Here is a 16502-nt window from a genome sequence, read left to right on the forward strand (position 1 = left end):
AACTTTAAAAAAAACCAGTCATATATAAACATGGAGATAATATCATTGAGACTCTTTCTCGATACGTATATATAAGCATTCCTCACTTTGCGTGGTTTCAGTATACACAGCTTTCACTTACCATGGTTTAATTAACACCAGTCTCCCAACAACATGGTTCAAATTTCACTTACCACAATATATTAACTGTGATTAGCTGCATAAAGTATAAACTTTGCTACTGGCTCTTCAGCTTACAAGTCTCTGCATAAATAGTAGATGTGCATCAAGATCAGTGACCAGTCACATCACTTCACTCAGAATCTGTTGGTGATTGTACTGTGCACATCTGTTAGTTACTACATAGACAGCAGAATGTGTCACTATGTTGCTTCCTTCTCTCTGTGATGAACTCATGTGACATTTTACACAGATGGATAATCAAAAAAAAAAAACAACCTGGTAAACAAGATGACAGAACAGTGAAATAAAGAAATAGTGATAACAGATATTGAAATTAGAATTGAATATAGATGGAATTATAGAAGAAATAGCTGATCCTGGAACACTGCTGCCACTTGAGTTAACTAGATATGCAAAGAGAAGTACTTAGTAAAGGTGAACTTTTGACATAAGAGGAAAGTGTTGTGATGAATAGGATAGAGATGTCCCAGAGGAGGTTACAACAGCAAAAAAAAAAAAAAAAAAATCTTCATATTAGAAGAACTCTTGGACCTATTTCATGACACTGAAAGTGCAAAGGATGAAATGTTGGAAGTTGACCTATACTTAGAAAGAAGTGTGACAGTTTGCCAAACCATCATCAGATCAGATCAGTAGCTCAGTCCTGTCTGACTCTTTGCGACCCCATGAATCGCAGCTCGCCAGGCCTCCCTGTCCATCACAAATTCCCGGAGTTCACTCAGACTCACGTCCATCGAGTCAGTGATGCCATCCAGCCATCTCATCCTCTGGCATCCCCTTCTCCTCTTGCCCCCAATCCCTCCCAGCATCAGAGTCTTTTCCAATGAGTCAACTCTTCGCATGAGGTGGCCAAAGTACTGGAGTTTCAGCTTTAGCATCATTCCTTCCAAAGAAATCCCAGGGCTGATCTCCTTCAGAATTGACTGGTTGGATCTCCTTGCAGTCCAAGGGACTCTCAAGAGTCTTCTCCAACACCACAGTTCAAAAGCATCAATTCTTCGGCACTCAGTCTTCTTCACAGTCCAACTCTCACATCCATACATGACCACAGGAAAAACCATAGCTTTGACTAGACGGACCTTTGTTGGCAAAGTAATGTCTCTGATTTTGAATATGCTTTTGCCAAACCATAGGATATATGTTTGCTCAGTATGGTTCTTTATACAAGAAAAGCACACTATTCAAACTACTCTTCATAAATTTTTGCTAAGAAATGGAACTTTAATTTTCACTGTTTCTAATGTTTTAAATTACATGGTACTAAATCTTAGTTGAACATTTTTTTCATTTCCCTATGCAAGTGTAACTGACAGACTTTTTAACATTTGACAAAAATTTTTAAAGATCACAGACTTTTTCCCATTATTAATATTTCTTGCATGGTTTCAGCCTATATGCTCAGTTTTATAGATCTCTAGTACCATGCAAAGCGAGGATGGTTCTGTATGTAAATGGTTCCACTGTTTTCCTTATGGATAAATATTTTATTTATTTATCCAAAATTTAGTTACTTGGGGAAGTTCAGGTATATACTTGAAGTTTGTTTCCTTTCCATCCCTTAATATTTCTAATTTTGATTCAGTTGTATCTTTCTTTTTTGTCCTATGTGGTCATATATTGATAACCTATTTGTTAGGATTCAAATTAATGTTAAAAGAAGTATTAAAATCTCTATATTAAAATTAGATTCTAAGCCCCACTTATTATTGGAGTTTTTAGCAAGGCAACTTTCCTCACAACAAAAATCAAGACAACCCTATAACTCTTTACATTGAGTTTTTAAAATGTTCTAAAACAATTTGTAAATTTTTCTATTGGTACTTAAGAAATGCATTCATTTCAGTTTCAGTATATTCATCAGAGAAAAGTCATATGTTGTTAGTTGCTGGACCTTTTTTGTTCTTCCTTTGTGGGTGTAGGAAGAACAGTGACTCAAATAATATTTTCAAAATACTATGATATAAACAAATTAAAAAAAAATAAACTGTCAGGTTCTTAGATTGGAGCTATGTCAAAACTTGAATTTAGGTATTTTTTCCCAGGAACATTGTTTACTTCATTTTTTAAAAAAATGTTACAGATTAGTATTTAGAAAACAAATGAGGCCTATAGTCACAAATTAAGGAATAGGGAGACTTTTATACAATAATGGTGCTAACTCCACTATATTACAGTAGAATAATATTACATTGAAAAATAGCAAAAAGATATTTTCTTCCACTTAGAATCTTTCATTTCAATATTAAGAGAATTGAAATATCATATTAAATAATACTTAGAATCTATTTTCCCCCAAATAACTTAAATTCCTCTTCATCTTTACATCAATTCATTTATTCATCCAGGTCTTTCTATCAATTAATTGACAAGCACTTACTATGTTCTGAAAATGAAGATCATGGCATCTGGTCCCATCACTTCATGGGAAATAGATGGGGAAACAGTGTCAGACTTTATCTTTTTGGGCTCCAAAATCACTGCAGATGATGACTGCAGCCATGAAATTACAAGACGCTTACTCCTTGGAAGAAAAGTTATGACCAACCTAGATAGCATATTGAAAAGCAGAGACATTACTTTGCCAACAAAGGTCCGTCTAGTCAAGGCTATGGTTTTTCCAGTGGTCATGTATGGATTCGAGAGTTGGACTGTGAAGAAAGCTGAGCACCAAAGAATTGATGCTTTTGAACTGTGGTGTTGGAGAAGACTCTTGGAGAGTCCCTTGGACTGCAAGGAGATCCAGCCAGTCCATTCTAGAGGAGATCAGCCCTAGGTGTTCTTTGGAAGGAATGATGCTGAAGCTGAAATTCCAGTACTTTGGCCACCTCATGCGAAGAGTTGACTCATTGGAAAAGACTCTGATGCTGGGAGGGATTGGGGGCAGGAGGAAAAGGGGATGCCAGAGGATGAGATGGCTGGATGGCATCACCGACTTGATGGATGTGAGTTTGAGTGAACTCCGGGAGTTGGTGATGGACAGGGAGGCCTGGTGTGCTGCGATTCATGGGGTCGCAAAGAGTCGGACATGACTGAGCAACTGAACTGAACTGTACTATGTTCTAGACATTGAGCATACCATATTAAAATAGTTCAAGAACTTAGGTTTAAACTCTTTAAGGGGCTCATATACCATCTCTAACTCCACCCTCAAATCTAATTTATAATCATGTCTCACCTAGACTGTCATAATAGTCTCCTACATGATCCATTCTCTTTCCCTTCCACTCATCTTTGTTTCAGGTCATATGCCCATGGGAACCTGAATCTGATTTTTCTCTGATACATGCATCAGTGTTACTTAAATTCTTCCTACACCTCAAAGCCTGAATTGCCTCTTATAAATGCCTTTGTTTTTCATTCAATGCAGGGTGAAAAGGAAAAAGTGAATTTCTTAACAGATTCTAGTAATTGCAGAATCCTAACAGGTTAAAGCAGAAGGCAATGGCACCCCACTCCAGTACTTTTGCCTAGAAAATCCCATGGACAGAGGAGCCTGGTAGGCTGCAGTCCATGGGGTCGCTACAGTTGGACACGACTGAGCGACTTCACTTTCACTTTTCACTTTCATGCATTGGAGAAGGAAATGGCAACCCACTCCAGTGTTCTTGCCTGGAGAATCCCAGGGACGGGGGAGCCTGGTGGGCTGCCATCTGTGGGGTCGCACAGAGTCGGACACGACTGAAGTGACTTAGCAGTTAGCAAACCAAACCAAAAACATTTTGTGCTTTACTTAGACTCTTTTGATTGCAAAGAATGGAGACATAGGCTATCTCAAGGAAGAAAGAATTATTTCAATCCTCTCTACAGCATTAAGGGAAACTGGAGACCCATGGAATCTAAAAATATGTATTGTAATATGACTTGGTCTCATGGAGACAGGTACTGATTCAAGGCAGCTCTGAGTATCTTAGCAGCATTAGTTTGTAGCTCTTTTACTATACTTTTCTGTACTGCTGCTCCTCTCCTCTCTGCATCTGCCTTTTTGTGTTACCTAGTTTTCCCTCTGACAACTTTCTTTCTCAATATAATTTCTTTTCACAATAATTTTTTAAGTTGTACTTTGGCTTTCTTCTCTTTCTCTTATCTTTCCTTTGTCAGTCTTTCTAGCTTTAGCTAAGTACCTAAATTAGTCTTTCCTTCCTTCTATTCCCTCCTTCCTTCCTGTTGAACTTACTTTTAAGAAGATTTTAATTGGCCCAGCTTGACCCTGTTTATGAGAAAGTCTCTATTCCAAGTGTCTTTATAGGCTACTGGCCAGACTTCATATTGGCTCCCCTTAGACTGAGTGCCGTCTCCTGTGGCTGAGGTGGAGTAGGAGTGAGCTCATGAAGAAAAGATCATGACTGTTTGGTGTTGCCCTCTTATTAAGGGCTGTTGATGAAGAAGAATCTCTTAGGAGGGAATTGTACATTTGGAGGATATTAGGGTCAGTGTGTCTAGTTCACTGTTATAAACTGCTTCAGGGAAAGTACGCTAACACAGTTGTAGCACCAGTGTGTTTTGTTTCACCAGGGCTGAGGAGGGAAGAATCTTCGGTCAGAGAAACAGATAGTGGCCAGAGAAAGGGAAGCATATAATTAGACTCAGCAGTACACAGAAATCAAAACAAGGAAGTAAATATTTAATACAGGTTTTTTGTTTGTTTGTTTTTATTTTTTTTATTTTTTTTCTCTCTTTTTTTTTTCTCTAATTTTATTTTATTTTTAAACTTTACATAATTGTATTAGTTTTGCCAAATATCAAAATGAATCCGCCACAGGTATACATGTGCTCCCCATCCCGAAACCTCCTCCCTCCTCCCTCCCCATACCATCCCTCTGGGCCGTCCCAGTGCACCAGCCCCAAGCATCCAGCATCATGCATCGAACCTGGACTGGCAACTCGTTTCCTACATGATATTTTACATGTTTCATTGCCATTCTCCCAAATCTTCCCACCCTCTCCCTCTCCCACAGAGTCCATAAGACTGTTCTATACATCAGTGTCTCTTTTGCTGTCTCGTACACCGGGTTATTGTTACCATCTTTCTAAATTCCATATATATGCGTTAGTATACTGTATTTATGTTTTTCCTTCTGGCTTACTTCACTCTGTATAATAGGCTCCAGTTTCATCCACCTCATTAGAACTGATTCAAATGTATTCTTTTTAATGGCTGAGTAATACTCCATTGTGTATATGTACCACAGCTTTCTTATCCATTCATCTGCTGATGGACATCTAGGTTGCTTCCATGTCTTGGCTATTATAAACAGTGCTGCCATGAACATTGGGGTACACGTGTCTCTTTCCCTTCTGGTTTCCTCAGTGTGTATGCCCAGCAGTGGGGTTGCTGGATCATAAGGCAGTTCTATTTCCAGTTTTTTAAGGAATCTCCACACTGTTCTCCATAGTGGCTGTACTAGTTTGCATTCCCACCAACAGTGTAAAAGGGTTCCCTTTTCTCCACACCCTCTCCAGCATTTATTATTTGTAGACTTTAAGAAAAGGAACTAGGCCCCTGACAGAGAGTCTCTCTCTCTATATGCTTCTCACTCCGGCTCCCCATTTGTCATCTTCCTGACCCTCTCCTAGGAACTACATCCTTCTAGATCTGCTGCCCCTTCCGAGGGAGATGCAGCCACTATTTTAGTGCTGAGGACATTTCTTATTTCCCAGTATTAAAAAAGTGAAAAGGCTAGGTTTGTGGATATTTTTTATCTGTAGACTCTTTAACATTTGGACAGCTGAGAACAGTGTCCCCTGTTTTGTAATTAGGCTGGTATTTAGCTATCTTAAAAAAAAAAGTATAAACTCAGAGTGAAACTGTGGGTGTATTAGAGGCCATTGGTAAATGTGTAGCTTTAATAATTCCTTTTTTTGATTTATCTTGGTTATCTACAATTTAACATTTGATGAGGATGAGACTGTCCTACATTTGAGTTTGAGACAAATATAGGCATATAAAGTAAATAGAAGGGCAGGTTACTAAGCTCATGATGAATCTGTCAAACCAACATGATTCTACCTTACTGCCTACATGACTTTGATCATATCATTTAATTTCTCAGAGAATTTTCTCATCTGTAAAATTGGAGAAGGAAATGGCAATCCACTCCAGTATTCTTGCCTGGAGAATCCCATGGACAGAGGAGTCTGGCAGTTTACAGTTCATGGGGTCGCAGAGGCGGATACAACTGAAGCGACTTGGCGTGGCATAAATGCGGAAGATACTTGCTTCATAGGACTGCTATAGAATTAGCCACTTCTTTGTTTTTATTAGTTTTTTTAATTCAGTGAAGTTTCTTTGTGCCTTCCTTCCTTCCCCTCCACTTTTTTCCCGTATTCTTTGTCATGGCTACTTCTCTTATTTTTAATAGTCTAATCAGGAAAGAACGGAGCTCCCAGAAGACAGGCCATTTCCTCTGCACTCTGGTTTTTTCCTTCTGTTATTCCCTTGTTACTTATATGCTTACATTTACGGATAACACAAAAATTTTTGCCTCCAACTTGCTTTCTTACATTTTCTGATCTTCTCTATGGTTCCTAAGAGTCTCTCTACTTAAACATTTACTTATGTTTTAAGTTTATCATCTCAGAAACTGCTTAAATCATTTCCTTAGTTTTCAAATAGGCACCTCTTCTAATTTTCCCATTGTCTAACCAGGGTATAATTTCCTTCTCTAATTCATGAATTCATGTTCATAAATCCTCAGTGATTAATCCTGAATGACTCTCTTCCCTCTGTTACTCTATATCCTGAAACCCCAAAAATGTATCTTCAGTTTGCTCTACGTTAATTTGAAGTTTCTGACATTTGTAAACTATGATTTATTTCAGATTTTTGAAGTTTGCTTAAAATTCTGAGATTCTTTTAAAAAGGAACTTTCTGTTGTTCTTTTATATACAGCAAATCGAGTAAACAGCAGGTTGACTTACTGATTGTTAATTAGAACTGTATAAATATGCTGATTCTTTGTTCCTGTCTTCCTTTTTTTTTTAGCTTCCTTCCTTTTGCTCATAGAATATCTTTCTAGAGCATAAAGGTTGTTATCTCTTTTATATCTTTGAATGTTGATGATAGAGATTAAGATTTGACTTTGGTTCTTATTTGGAAAATCTTTTTTGTTACTAATGTCTTTTTTTAAAAAATTGAGATATAATTGACATATAACATTGGTTATTAATTTCTTCAGTTCAGTTCAGTTCAGTTGCTCAGTCGTGTCCGACTCTTTGTGACCCCATGAGTCACAGCACGCCAGGTCTCCCTGTCCATCACTAACTCCCAGAGTTCACTCAAACTCACGTTCATTGAGTTGGTGATGCCATCCAGCCATCTCATCCTCTGTTGTCCCCTTTTCCTCCTGCCCCCAATCCCTTTCAGCATCAGAGTCTTTTCCAATGAGTCAACTCTTCGCGTGAGGTGGCCAAAGTCTTATAAACCCCCTTTGGGTGGACTTGAGCAGTCTCTTTTATTCACTCATTCACAGAATGTTATGACAATGTTTTAGAGAAACTGCGTTAATATAGTCCAGTTTTTCAATAATTACAAACAGAATATATCTGAAGGCCTTTCATTTCAGCATTAATGAACTAAAACCAACTTTTAAAAAGCTGCAACAGAATTGAGCAGACCTATTGCTAAATACCAGCCTTTTATAAATGATGCTGTTTTTTTATTCAATACTATGTAACCATTTTAGTTGCCAACAACAAATCTTTCAAATAGCACTCAAAATTGATTAAGAATTATTAATAATAATTTATTATTTAATAAAATTAAACTTTATTAAATTAAAAGGATAACATTTAATAAGACATAGATTAGTAATAATTACATTTTCATTAATGAGAAAACTGGAAGTTGGGGTGAATGACAACTGTGGTTAGTTATTGGACTCACATGGGTTTACTTTTCATAGCATGTCTTCACCTTTACCATTGCAGGGTCTCAAGGGGCATCCAGGACTCCCAGGACTCCAAGGGGAACAAGTAAGTATTCTTCCTTTGTCAGACTTCATCTTCTCCAGTGAAAAAAATACACAGTGGGAAACTCCACTGAGAGATTATTTTTCCACACTTAACTCCTGCAGTTTTTCTTAATGCTTTTAAGGAAATGCTTTTTTTAATGCTTATTTTTTTCTTAATGCTTTCAATTTTCTTAATGTCTTTTTCCTGTCAATTTTTCTTAATTCTTTGACTCTCTTTAGTACAGGAAAAACTTCTAATTTATTATCTACTAAATTTTGTTGGTTTTTTCTTATCTTAGACTTACTTTCAACTATCTGCCTAACGTGCTCCGAAACAGCTGTTTTAAACTTTTGTTATTCATAAACTCTTGTGAGAATCTTATAAATGCTGTGAGCCCTGTCCCCAGATTATCCATGCATATGCACACGTGCACACACACACACTCTGATTTTCTTGTATTTCTCGGGGGCTTGCCTGTTCTCCAAAGTCTATACACAGCTGTTAGTTCCCTACCATTGTGCGAAGGAATGCAAATAAGTTTGATAACAATCCAAATTAGAATGTCAGTATGCTATTTTTTGTTCATTCTATATATACGCACATATGTAAAAGTCAAAATAGTTTGGAAACTGTTTAGTTTTTGATCATGTTATTTCTTCTTTCTTCCACCAGAAAATAATATATCATTATGTCACAGGAAAAAATAAAGTCAAATCTCTTGTTTTCAGTACAATGTGTACTAGGCCAGAATGCATATATCAGTGAAAAGGGTGAGAGATTAGATACTAACTAAAGTGACAAATCGGAAAAGGCAATGGCACCCCACTCCAGTACTCTTTCCTGGAAAATCCCATGGGCGGAGGAGCCTGGTAGGCTGCAGTCCATGGGGTCGATAAGAGTCGGGCATGACTGAGTGACTTCACTTTTCTCTTTTCACCTTCATGCATTGGAGACGGAAATGGCAACCCACTCCAGTGTTCTTGCCTGGAGAATCCCAGGGACGGGGGAGCCTGGTGGGCTGCCATCTATGGGGTCGCACAAAGTTGGACACCACTGAAGCGACTTAGCAGCAGCAGCAGCAGCAAGGTGACAAATCATTACTGGAGATTTAGCAAAGAGCCTCAGGAAGCCCTAAGAGGAGCTCCAGAAAGTAAACTGATGGATTATCCATGAGGGAAAGACAAATAAATAAATAAAGCCAATGTTTTCTTTCATTCATTCATGTTAGAGGAACAGTAAGCTCTATTGGAGAAGGCAATGGCACCCCACTCCAGTACTCTTGCCTGGAAAATCCCATGGACAGAGGAGCCTGGTGGGCTGCAGTCCATGGGGTCGTGAAGAGTCGGACATGACTGAGTGACTTCATGTTCCCTTTTCACTTTCATTCATTGGAGAAGGAAATGGCAACCCACTCCAGTGTTCTTGCCTGGAGAATCCCAGGGATGGGGGAGCCTGGTGGGCTGCCGTCTATGGGGTTGCACAGAGTGGACACGACTGAAGCGACTTAGCAGCAGCAGCAGCAAGCTCTATTAAGTCCCTGAGGCACAGTTTTTCAAGATTGCTAATTACTGGACATGGCAAGAAAAGCGATATATGTATTGGTAGCAAGTACAATCTCAGTTTCTTCAGTACTTAACAATCTCAAGTACGAGATCAAATGAGTGCTGAAAAGCATTTGAGCATATATAGAAAAAAAAAAAAAAACAGAAGGGCAAGAGGGAAAGAGAGATTAGATCCTAGGGAAGGAAAAAAAATTCCTAGAATACTGCTTTGGCAGAAATGTGTGGATTCCAATGAAGAAAACCTGACAGATCACAAGTTAGTGAAAAAGCTGACCGTTTGTCAGTACTGATCAGTTTTCTCATAACTGCTCTGTTATCTAGTTCCATTAGTATACATGTCCTTGTTCTGAGGGTGGTATGCTTGTGAGAAGAGTCCAAAATCAGTTTTAAAGATTGGAACACGTATTATAGAAATCAGTTCTATTTTATATAATTCCAGAAGAAAAAAAGACAAAATTGGTGATAACCATGAGGAACAACTAAAATCATTTTGCATTTTAACTGTTGGAGACACTGTGGACATTAAGAGGAGCATGACTAATTTGCTAGGAGACATTCCCTTCTGGATAGTTTGTAAATATTTATTAACTGGCCAGAAACATTTAGGAAAGTAATTATATCATCTGTGTAAGCTCTAGTATTAAGAGCTGTCATTTACTGAGTCTGTTAGTTGCCAAACTGTACTACTGTTAACTGGAACTTCAAGTAGTATAACTGTGCATTGAATGTTTCCATATGTTAACTCATTTGATGCTCCACAACACTAAGAATTATTATAGTTACCCCTGCTTTTAAATATATTTTCCAACATTGTCCTGTTTTCTCTACATTATAATCCTGTGACCTCTACATTATAATCCTGTGATATTACTATTGTATTTTACTAATGAATAAATGAAGACATAGGGAGGACCCATGCTAGCAGTGCTTGGACTCTCAATGAAGTCTGACTCAGAGCGTTGGCTTTAATTCCTCAGGTGAGAAGTGGGATTGGAACAGGTTTAACTATTCCTGATTTTTCCAGGAGTAGTGATATAACCCTGTGTCTAAATTACTCCAGACAATCTACAGATTAAAGTGAGCCATTTTTTAAATGCAGAGTGAATTAAGTTACAGTATTTCTTTTGAGTCTTTTGAGCTCTGTTGTTGTCCAAGTGATTTTAGGGTATGGTTGGCTTAGGGTATGTTTATGCCACATATGACTGCTGAAAGCTTACTTATTTACTTTGTTTACTGCTGTTCCAGAAGAGCAGGATTTAGTCATTGAATAGAGTCCTTTTGTGTATTTCTCTGTGCAGCTGGAATGTGTTATATCGCTACATGTTGTCTTAACACCCTCTATGAAAATCTGTTCAAAATCAGATTTCATTTACGTCTTAAAACAGATTGCTTTTTAATTGAGATTGATTAACCTAATTGAACCGTGAACTTCCAGATGTTCAAGCTGGTTTTAGAAAAGGCAGAGGAACCAGAGATCAAATTGCCAACATCCGCTGGATCATCAAAAAAGCAAGAGAGTTCCAGAAAAACATCTATTTCTGCTTTATTGACTATGCCAATGCCTTTGACTGTGTGGATCACAATAAACTGTGGAAAATTCTTCAAGAGATGGCAATACCAGACCACCTGATCTGCCTCTTGAAAAACCTATATGCAGGTCAGGAAGCAACAGTTAGAACTGGACATGGAACAACAGACTGGTTCCAAATAGGAAAAGGAGTTCGTCAAGGCTGTATATTGTCACCCTGCTTATATAACTTCTATGCAGAGTACATCATGAGAAATGCTGGGCTGGAAGAAGCACAAGCTGGAATCAAGATTGCCAGGAGAAATCTCAATAACCTCAGATATGCAGATGACACCACCCTTATGGCAGAAAGTGAAGAGGAACTCAAAAGCCTCTTGATGAAAGTGAAAGTGGAGAGTGAAAAAGTTGGCTTAAAGCTCAACATGCAGAAAACGAAGATCATAGCATCTGGTCCCATCACTTCATGGGAAATAGATGGGGAAACAATGGAAACAGTGTCAGACTTTATTTTTGGGGGCTCCAAAATGACTGCAGATGGTGATTGCAGCTATGAAATTAAGACTCTTACTCCTTGGAGGAAAAGTTATGACCAACCTACATAGCATATTGAAAAGCAGAGACATTACTTTGCCAACAAAGGTCCGTCTAGTCAAGGCTATGGTTTTTCCTGGGGTCATGTATGGATATGAGAGTTGGACTGTGAAGAAAGCTGAATGCTGAAGAATTGATGCTTTTGAACTGTGGTGTTGGAGAAGACTCTTGAGAGTCCCTTGGACTGAAAGGAGGTCTAACCAGTCCATTCTTAAGGAGATCAGCCCTGGGATTTCTTTGGAAGGAATGATGCTAAAGCTGAAGCTCCAGTACTTTGGCCACGTCATGAGAAGAGTTGACTCACTGGAAAAGACTCTGATGCTGGGAGGGATTTGGGGCAGGAGGAGAAGGGGACGACAGGATGAGATGGCTAGATGGCATCACCGACTCGATGGACGTGAGTTTGAATGAACTCTGGGAGTTGGTGATGGACAGGGAGGCCTGGCGTGCTGCGATTCATGGGGTCACAAAGAGTCAGACACGACTGAGCGGCTGAACTGAACTGAACTGACTGAACCTAATTTGGCTAGGAAACTCATGAAAGGGATAGTGGTTGCCATTAACCAGAACCTACAGAATAAAAACAGCATTTTATGTTTATTTCACTCTTTTTATTGGCATACCCAAATATAAGGTTTTTGTGGATGTCTGGATATAGGCCTACGTGTTTTAGAGTTGGATGGGGAATAGAGGAAGCATTTGTAAATAGACTGAAGCAAATCTCATAATTAGAGGGCTTTCCTTTGAGTACTACTATAAGTTATTTGCACTTCAAATTTCCACTAGGGAGGAAGCCTTGAATGGTGGTCTCTGGAGTTAGACTTACTGATTTAAATTCTGGCTTTCTAAATAGCTGAGGGGCTTTCCACCAGTGGCAAACACTTTGTGTCTTATTTTTTGCATCTGTAAAATAGGGATAATATCTACCTTATAGGGTTTGGGTAGATTAAATAAGATAATATGTATAAAATACTTGAAATTCTGCTTGGCATATCAGTGCTCAATAAACATTATAGGGATCAAATATATACTATGTATAATGTTAATAAGGTAATTTCTAGTACATAAATATAGTTTCTGAAATTCATAGGATATAATCTCTACATGTAGATGAGAATTTTCTGTAATTCTCAGAAGATCACTCTTTATTCACATTCTATTAAATTGTTCATTGTCATATATGTGTGTGTGTGTATGTGTGTGTGTGCATATACACACATGACAACTTTTGTCAGATCATCTGGGTTTACATTCAGGCTCTGCTACTTAATTCCATCTCAGGCACGTTTCACAACGTCTCTGTATCTTTCTTACTTCAAATGTAGAATGAAGAACATAGTATCTATCATACTTTATATCATAGATATAAAGTAGCTGTAAATCACATTGCATGGTGATGTGATTAGCACATAAAAACATGTTGAAGTGAAGTGAAAGTCAGTCATGTATGACTCTTTGTGACCCCATGGACTATACAGTCCATGGAATTCTCCAGGTTAGAAGGAGTGAGTAGCCTTTCCCTTCTCCAGGGGATCTTCCCCACCCAGGGATCAAAGCCAGGTCTCCTGCATTGCAATCGGATTCTTTACCAGATCGAACCCAGGTCTCCCACATTGCCAGTGGATTTTTTACCACCTGAGCCACAAGGGAAATCCAAGAATACTAGAGTGGATAGCCTATTCCTTCTCCATTGGATCTTCCTGACCTTGGAATCAAACCTGGGTCTTCTGCATTGCAGGCAGATTCTTTATGAACTGAGCTGTGAGGGAAGCCCAACACACACAAAAAAATGTTAAGTAAATATTAATTGTTGAAGCAAGGAAAGGAAGGGGGAGAGAAAAGGGAGAAAACAAAACTGAGAAATGTATTCTGAGAAAAGTGGAGAGAAGGACATATTAGGAGAATACTAGTCTAATAGTATGAGAGGGTGAAAACTTTGAACTGTGATCCTTTATTTGCCTCTTTCTTGAACTGTTTTTTCTCTAGATTTTTTTTCAAATTTCAGGAATTTTATAGTGTTTCTATGGTTAAACTAGAGAAATCAGTGCAATCTTCTTATACTTCAGAGCAGAGGGGCAAAGGATTAGTGTCCTTTGTATTAGTATTATTATCTAATACAAATAAACAACAGGAAAAGAATTTTAACAGAATAAACAATCTATGAAAATTATCACTGTTATCATCAGTTCAGTCGCTCAGTCATGTCTGACTCTTTGTGACTCCATGGACTGCAGAACACCAGGCTTCCCTGTCCATCACCAACTCATGGTGCTTGCTCAAATTCATGTCCATCGAATCAGTGATGCCATCCAACCAGCTCATCCTCTGTTGTCCCCTTCTCCTCCTGCCTTCAATCTTTCCCAGCATCAGGGTCTTTTCAGATGAGTCAGTTCTTCACATCAAGTGGCCAAAGTAGTGGGGATTCAGCTTCAGCATCAGTCCTTCCAATGAATATTCAGGACTAATTTCCTTTAGGATTAACTGGTTGTATCTCACAGGACTCTCAAGAGTCTTCTCCAACACCACAGTTCAAAAGCTTCAATTCTTTGGTGCTCAGCTTTCCTTATAGTCCAACTCTCACATCCACACATGACTACTGGAAGAACCATAGCTTTGATTAGACATACCTTTGCTGGCAAAGTCTCTGCTTTTTAGTATGCTGTTTAGGTTGGTCGTAGCTTTTCTTCCAAGGAGCAAGTGTCTTTTAATTTCATGACTGCAGTCACCATCTGCGCTGATTTTGGAGCCCAAAAAAATAAAGGCTGTCACTGTTCCCATTGTTTTCCCATCTATTTGCTATGAAGTGATGGAACCAAAGGCTATGATCTTAGTTTTCTGAATGTTGAGTTTTAAGCCAACATTTTCACTCTCTTCCTTTACTTTCATCAAGAGGCTCTTCAGTTCTTCTTTGCTTTCTCCCACAATGGTGGTGTCATCTGCCTGTCTGAGGTCATTGATGTTTTTCCCGGCAGTCTTGATTCCAGCTTGTGCTTCATCTAGCCTGGCATTTTGTATGATGTACTCTGCATATAAGTTAAATAAACAGCGTGACTATATACAGCCTTTACTTACTCCTTTTCCAATTTGGAACCAGTCTGTTGTTCCACATCTGGTTCTAACTGTTGCTTCTTGAGCTGCTTACAGATTTCGCAGGAGGCAGATCAGGTGGTCTGGTGTTCTCATCTCTAAGAATTTTCCACACTTTGTTGTGATCCACATAGTCAAAGGCTTTAGCATAGTCAATAAAGCAAAAGTAGATGTTTTTCTGGAACTCTCTTGCCTTTTCAATGATCCAGTGGATGTTGGCAATTTGATCTCTGGTTCTCTGCCTTTTCTAAATCCAGCTTGAACATCTGGAAGTTCACAGTTCACATACTGTTGAAGCCTGGCTTGGAGAATTTTGAGCATTACTTTGCTAGCGTGTGAGATGAGTGCAATTGTGTGGTAGTTTGAACATACTTTGGCATTGCCTTTCTTAACATACTTTTTTGGCATTTCCTTAGTTCACAAGTTATGTATTAGACCTAAATGAATAACCTAAATTAATGAGTGAATCATGTATCAGTGGAAGAAAGTAACAACATATGGAGGTATTTCTTCACACTTTTCCACAGGGTTCTGCAGCAAGTTTCTTTTCTTATGTGTTTGACTCTCCATATATCAGCCTTCCTTGAGTAAGAAAAAAAAAAGTGAAGTTGCTCAGTTGTGTCCGATTCTTTGCAACCCCATGGACTGTAGACCACCAGGCTCCTCCATCCATGGAATTTTCTAGGCAAGAGCACTGGAGTGGATTGCCATTTCCTTGAGTAAACTGGGTTTTAAATCAGGCACAGAAGGTTTTCAATTCAAAGTGAGTTTCACATTCAAAGTTGCTATGTGAATTTTTAGATATACCCTTGTCATAATACAGGTAATTAACACTTAATATCCATTTACCTACCTTCTGAAGCTTGTGCTCTGATAGTTAAGGCAAGTTGCAGGATGGCTGAGACAAGGAGTTCAATCTGTAAAGATACTGTTTATTATACAATGTATCAACTCTTTCTCTAATGTAAATGTTTTTTAAAATTCATGTATCACTGAAATTTTTTATCCTATGCTTATCTGCATTTATCCTACATTTAATAATCAGTATCTCATTTAGGTCCCTAATTTATAGCTGTATTCATTTTTATTTAGCAATTTATCTCATTTTCATTTTTTTTTTCAATTTGAAAGCAATCAAAGTTTCCTAACTGACGAGATTACAAAAATAATCATGGTAGATACCTTAGTTCATCCTTCTATTAAGCCTGTTGATATGGTCTTCCCCGTTGCCAGCATCTCCAGCTTCTACAAAGTGCATGGCCTTTTTCTTCATCTCACCTCACGGAGAAGACAGTTTGAAGGCCCATAGGAAGTTGTTTCACTTTTCACTTTCATGCATTGGAGAAGGAAATGGCAACCCACTTCAGTGTTCTTGCCTGGAGAATCCCAGGGATGGGGGAGCCTGGTGGGCTGCCATCTCTGGGGTCGCACAGAGTCGGACATGACTGAAGTGACTTAGCAGCAGCAGCAGCAGCAGCAGCAGGAAGTTGTTTGCTTCTTTGAAATGTTTTCCAACAGTATGGAGATCTCATGAATCAGATGACCTTCATGCAGATGATGCCATATTTGCCAAGAGACCAGCGATCAAATTATCTGTCAGA

At 38.5% G+C, this 16502-nt stretch overlaps 1 protein-coding gene across 3 annotated transcripts in view; it reads left to right on the forward strand.

The window, feature by feature from the left end:
• Positions 1-16502, forward strand: part of COL24A1 (collagen type XXIV alpha 1 chain) — a 398952-nt gene that overhangs the window by 95059 nt on the left and 287391 nt on the right. For all 3 annotated transcript variants that reach the window (XM_061411389.1, XM_061411390.1, XM_061411391.1), the window contains exon 9: positions 8110-8154. In XM_061411389.1, the coding sequence (XP_061267373.1) occupies positions 8110-8154 (45 nt within the window). The remainder of the gene's footprint in view (positions 1-8109; positions 8155-16502) is intronic.

Source organism: Bos javanicus, chromosome 3 (genome assembly GCF_032452875.1).
Source record: "Bos javanicus breed banteng chromosome 3, ARS-OSU_banteng_1.0, whole genome shotgun sequence".
Classification (NCBI taxonomy): domain Eukaryota; kingdom Metazoa; phylum Chordata; class Mammalia; order Artiodactyla; family Bovidae; genus Bos; species Bos javanicus.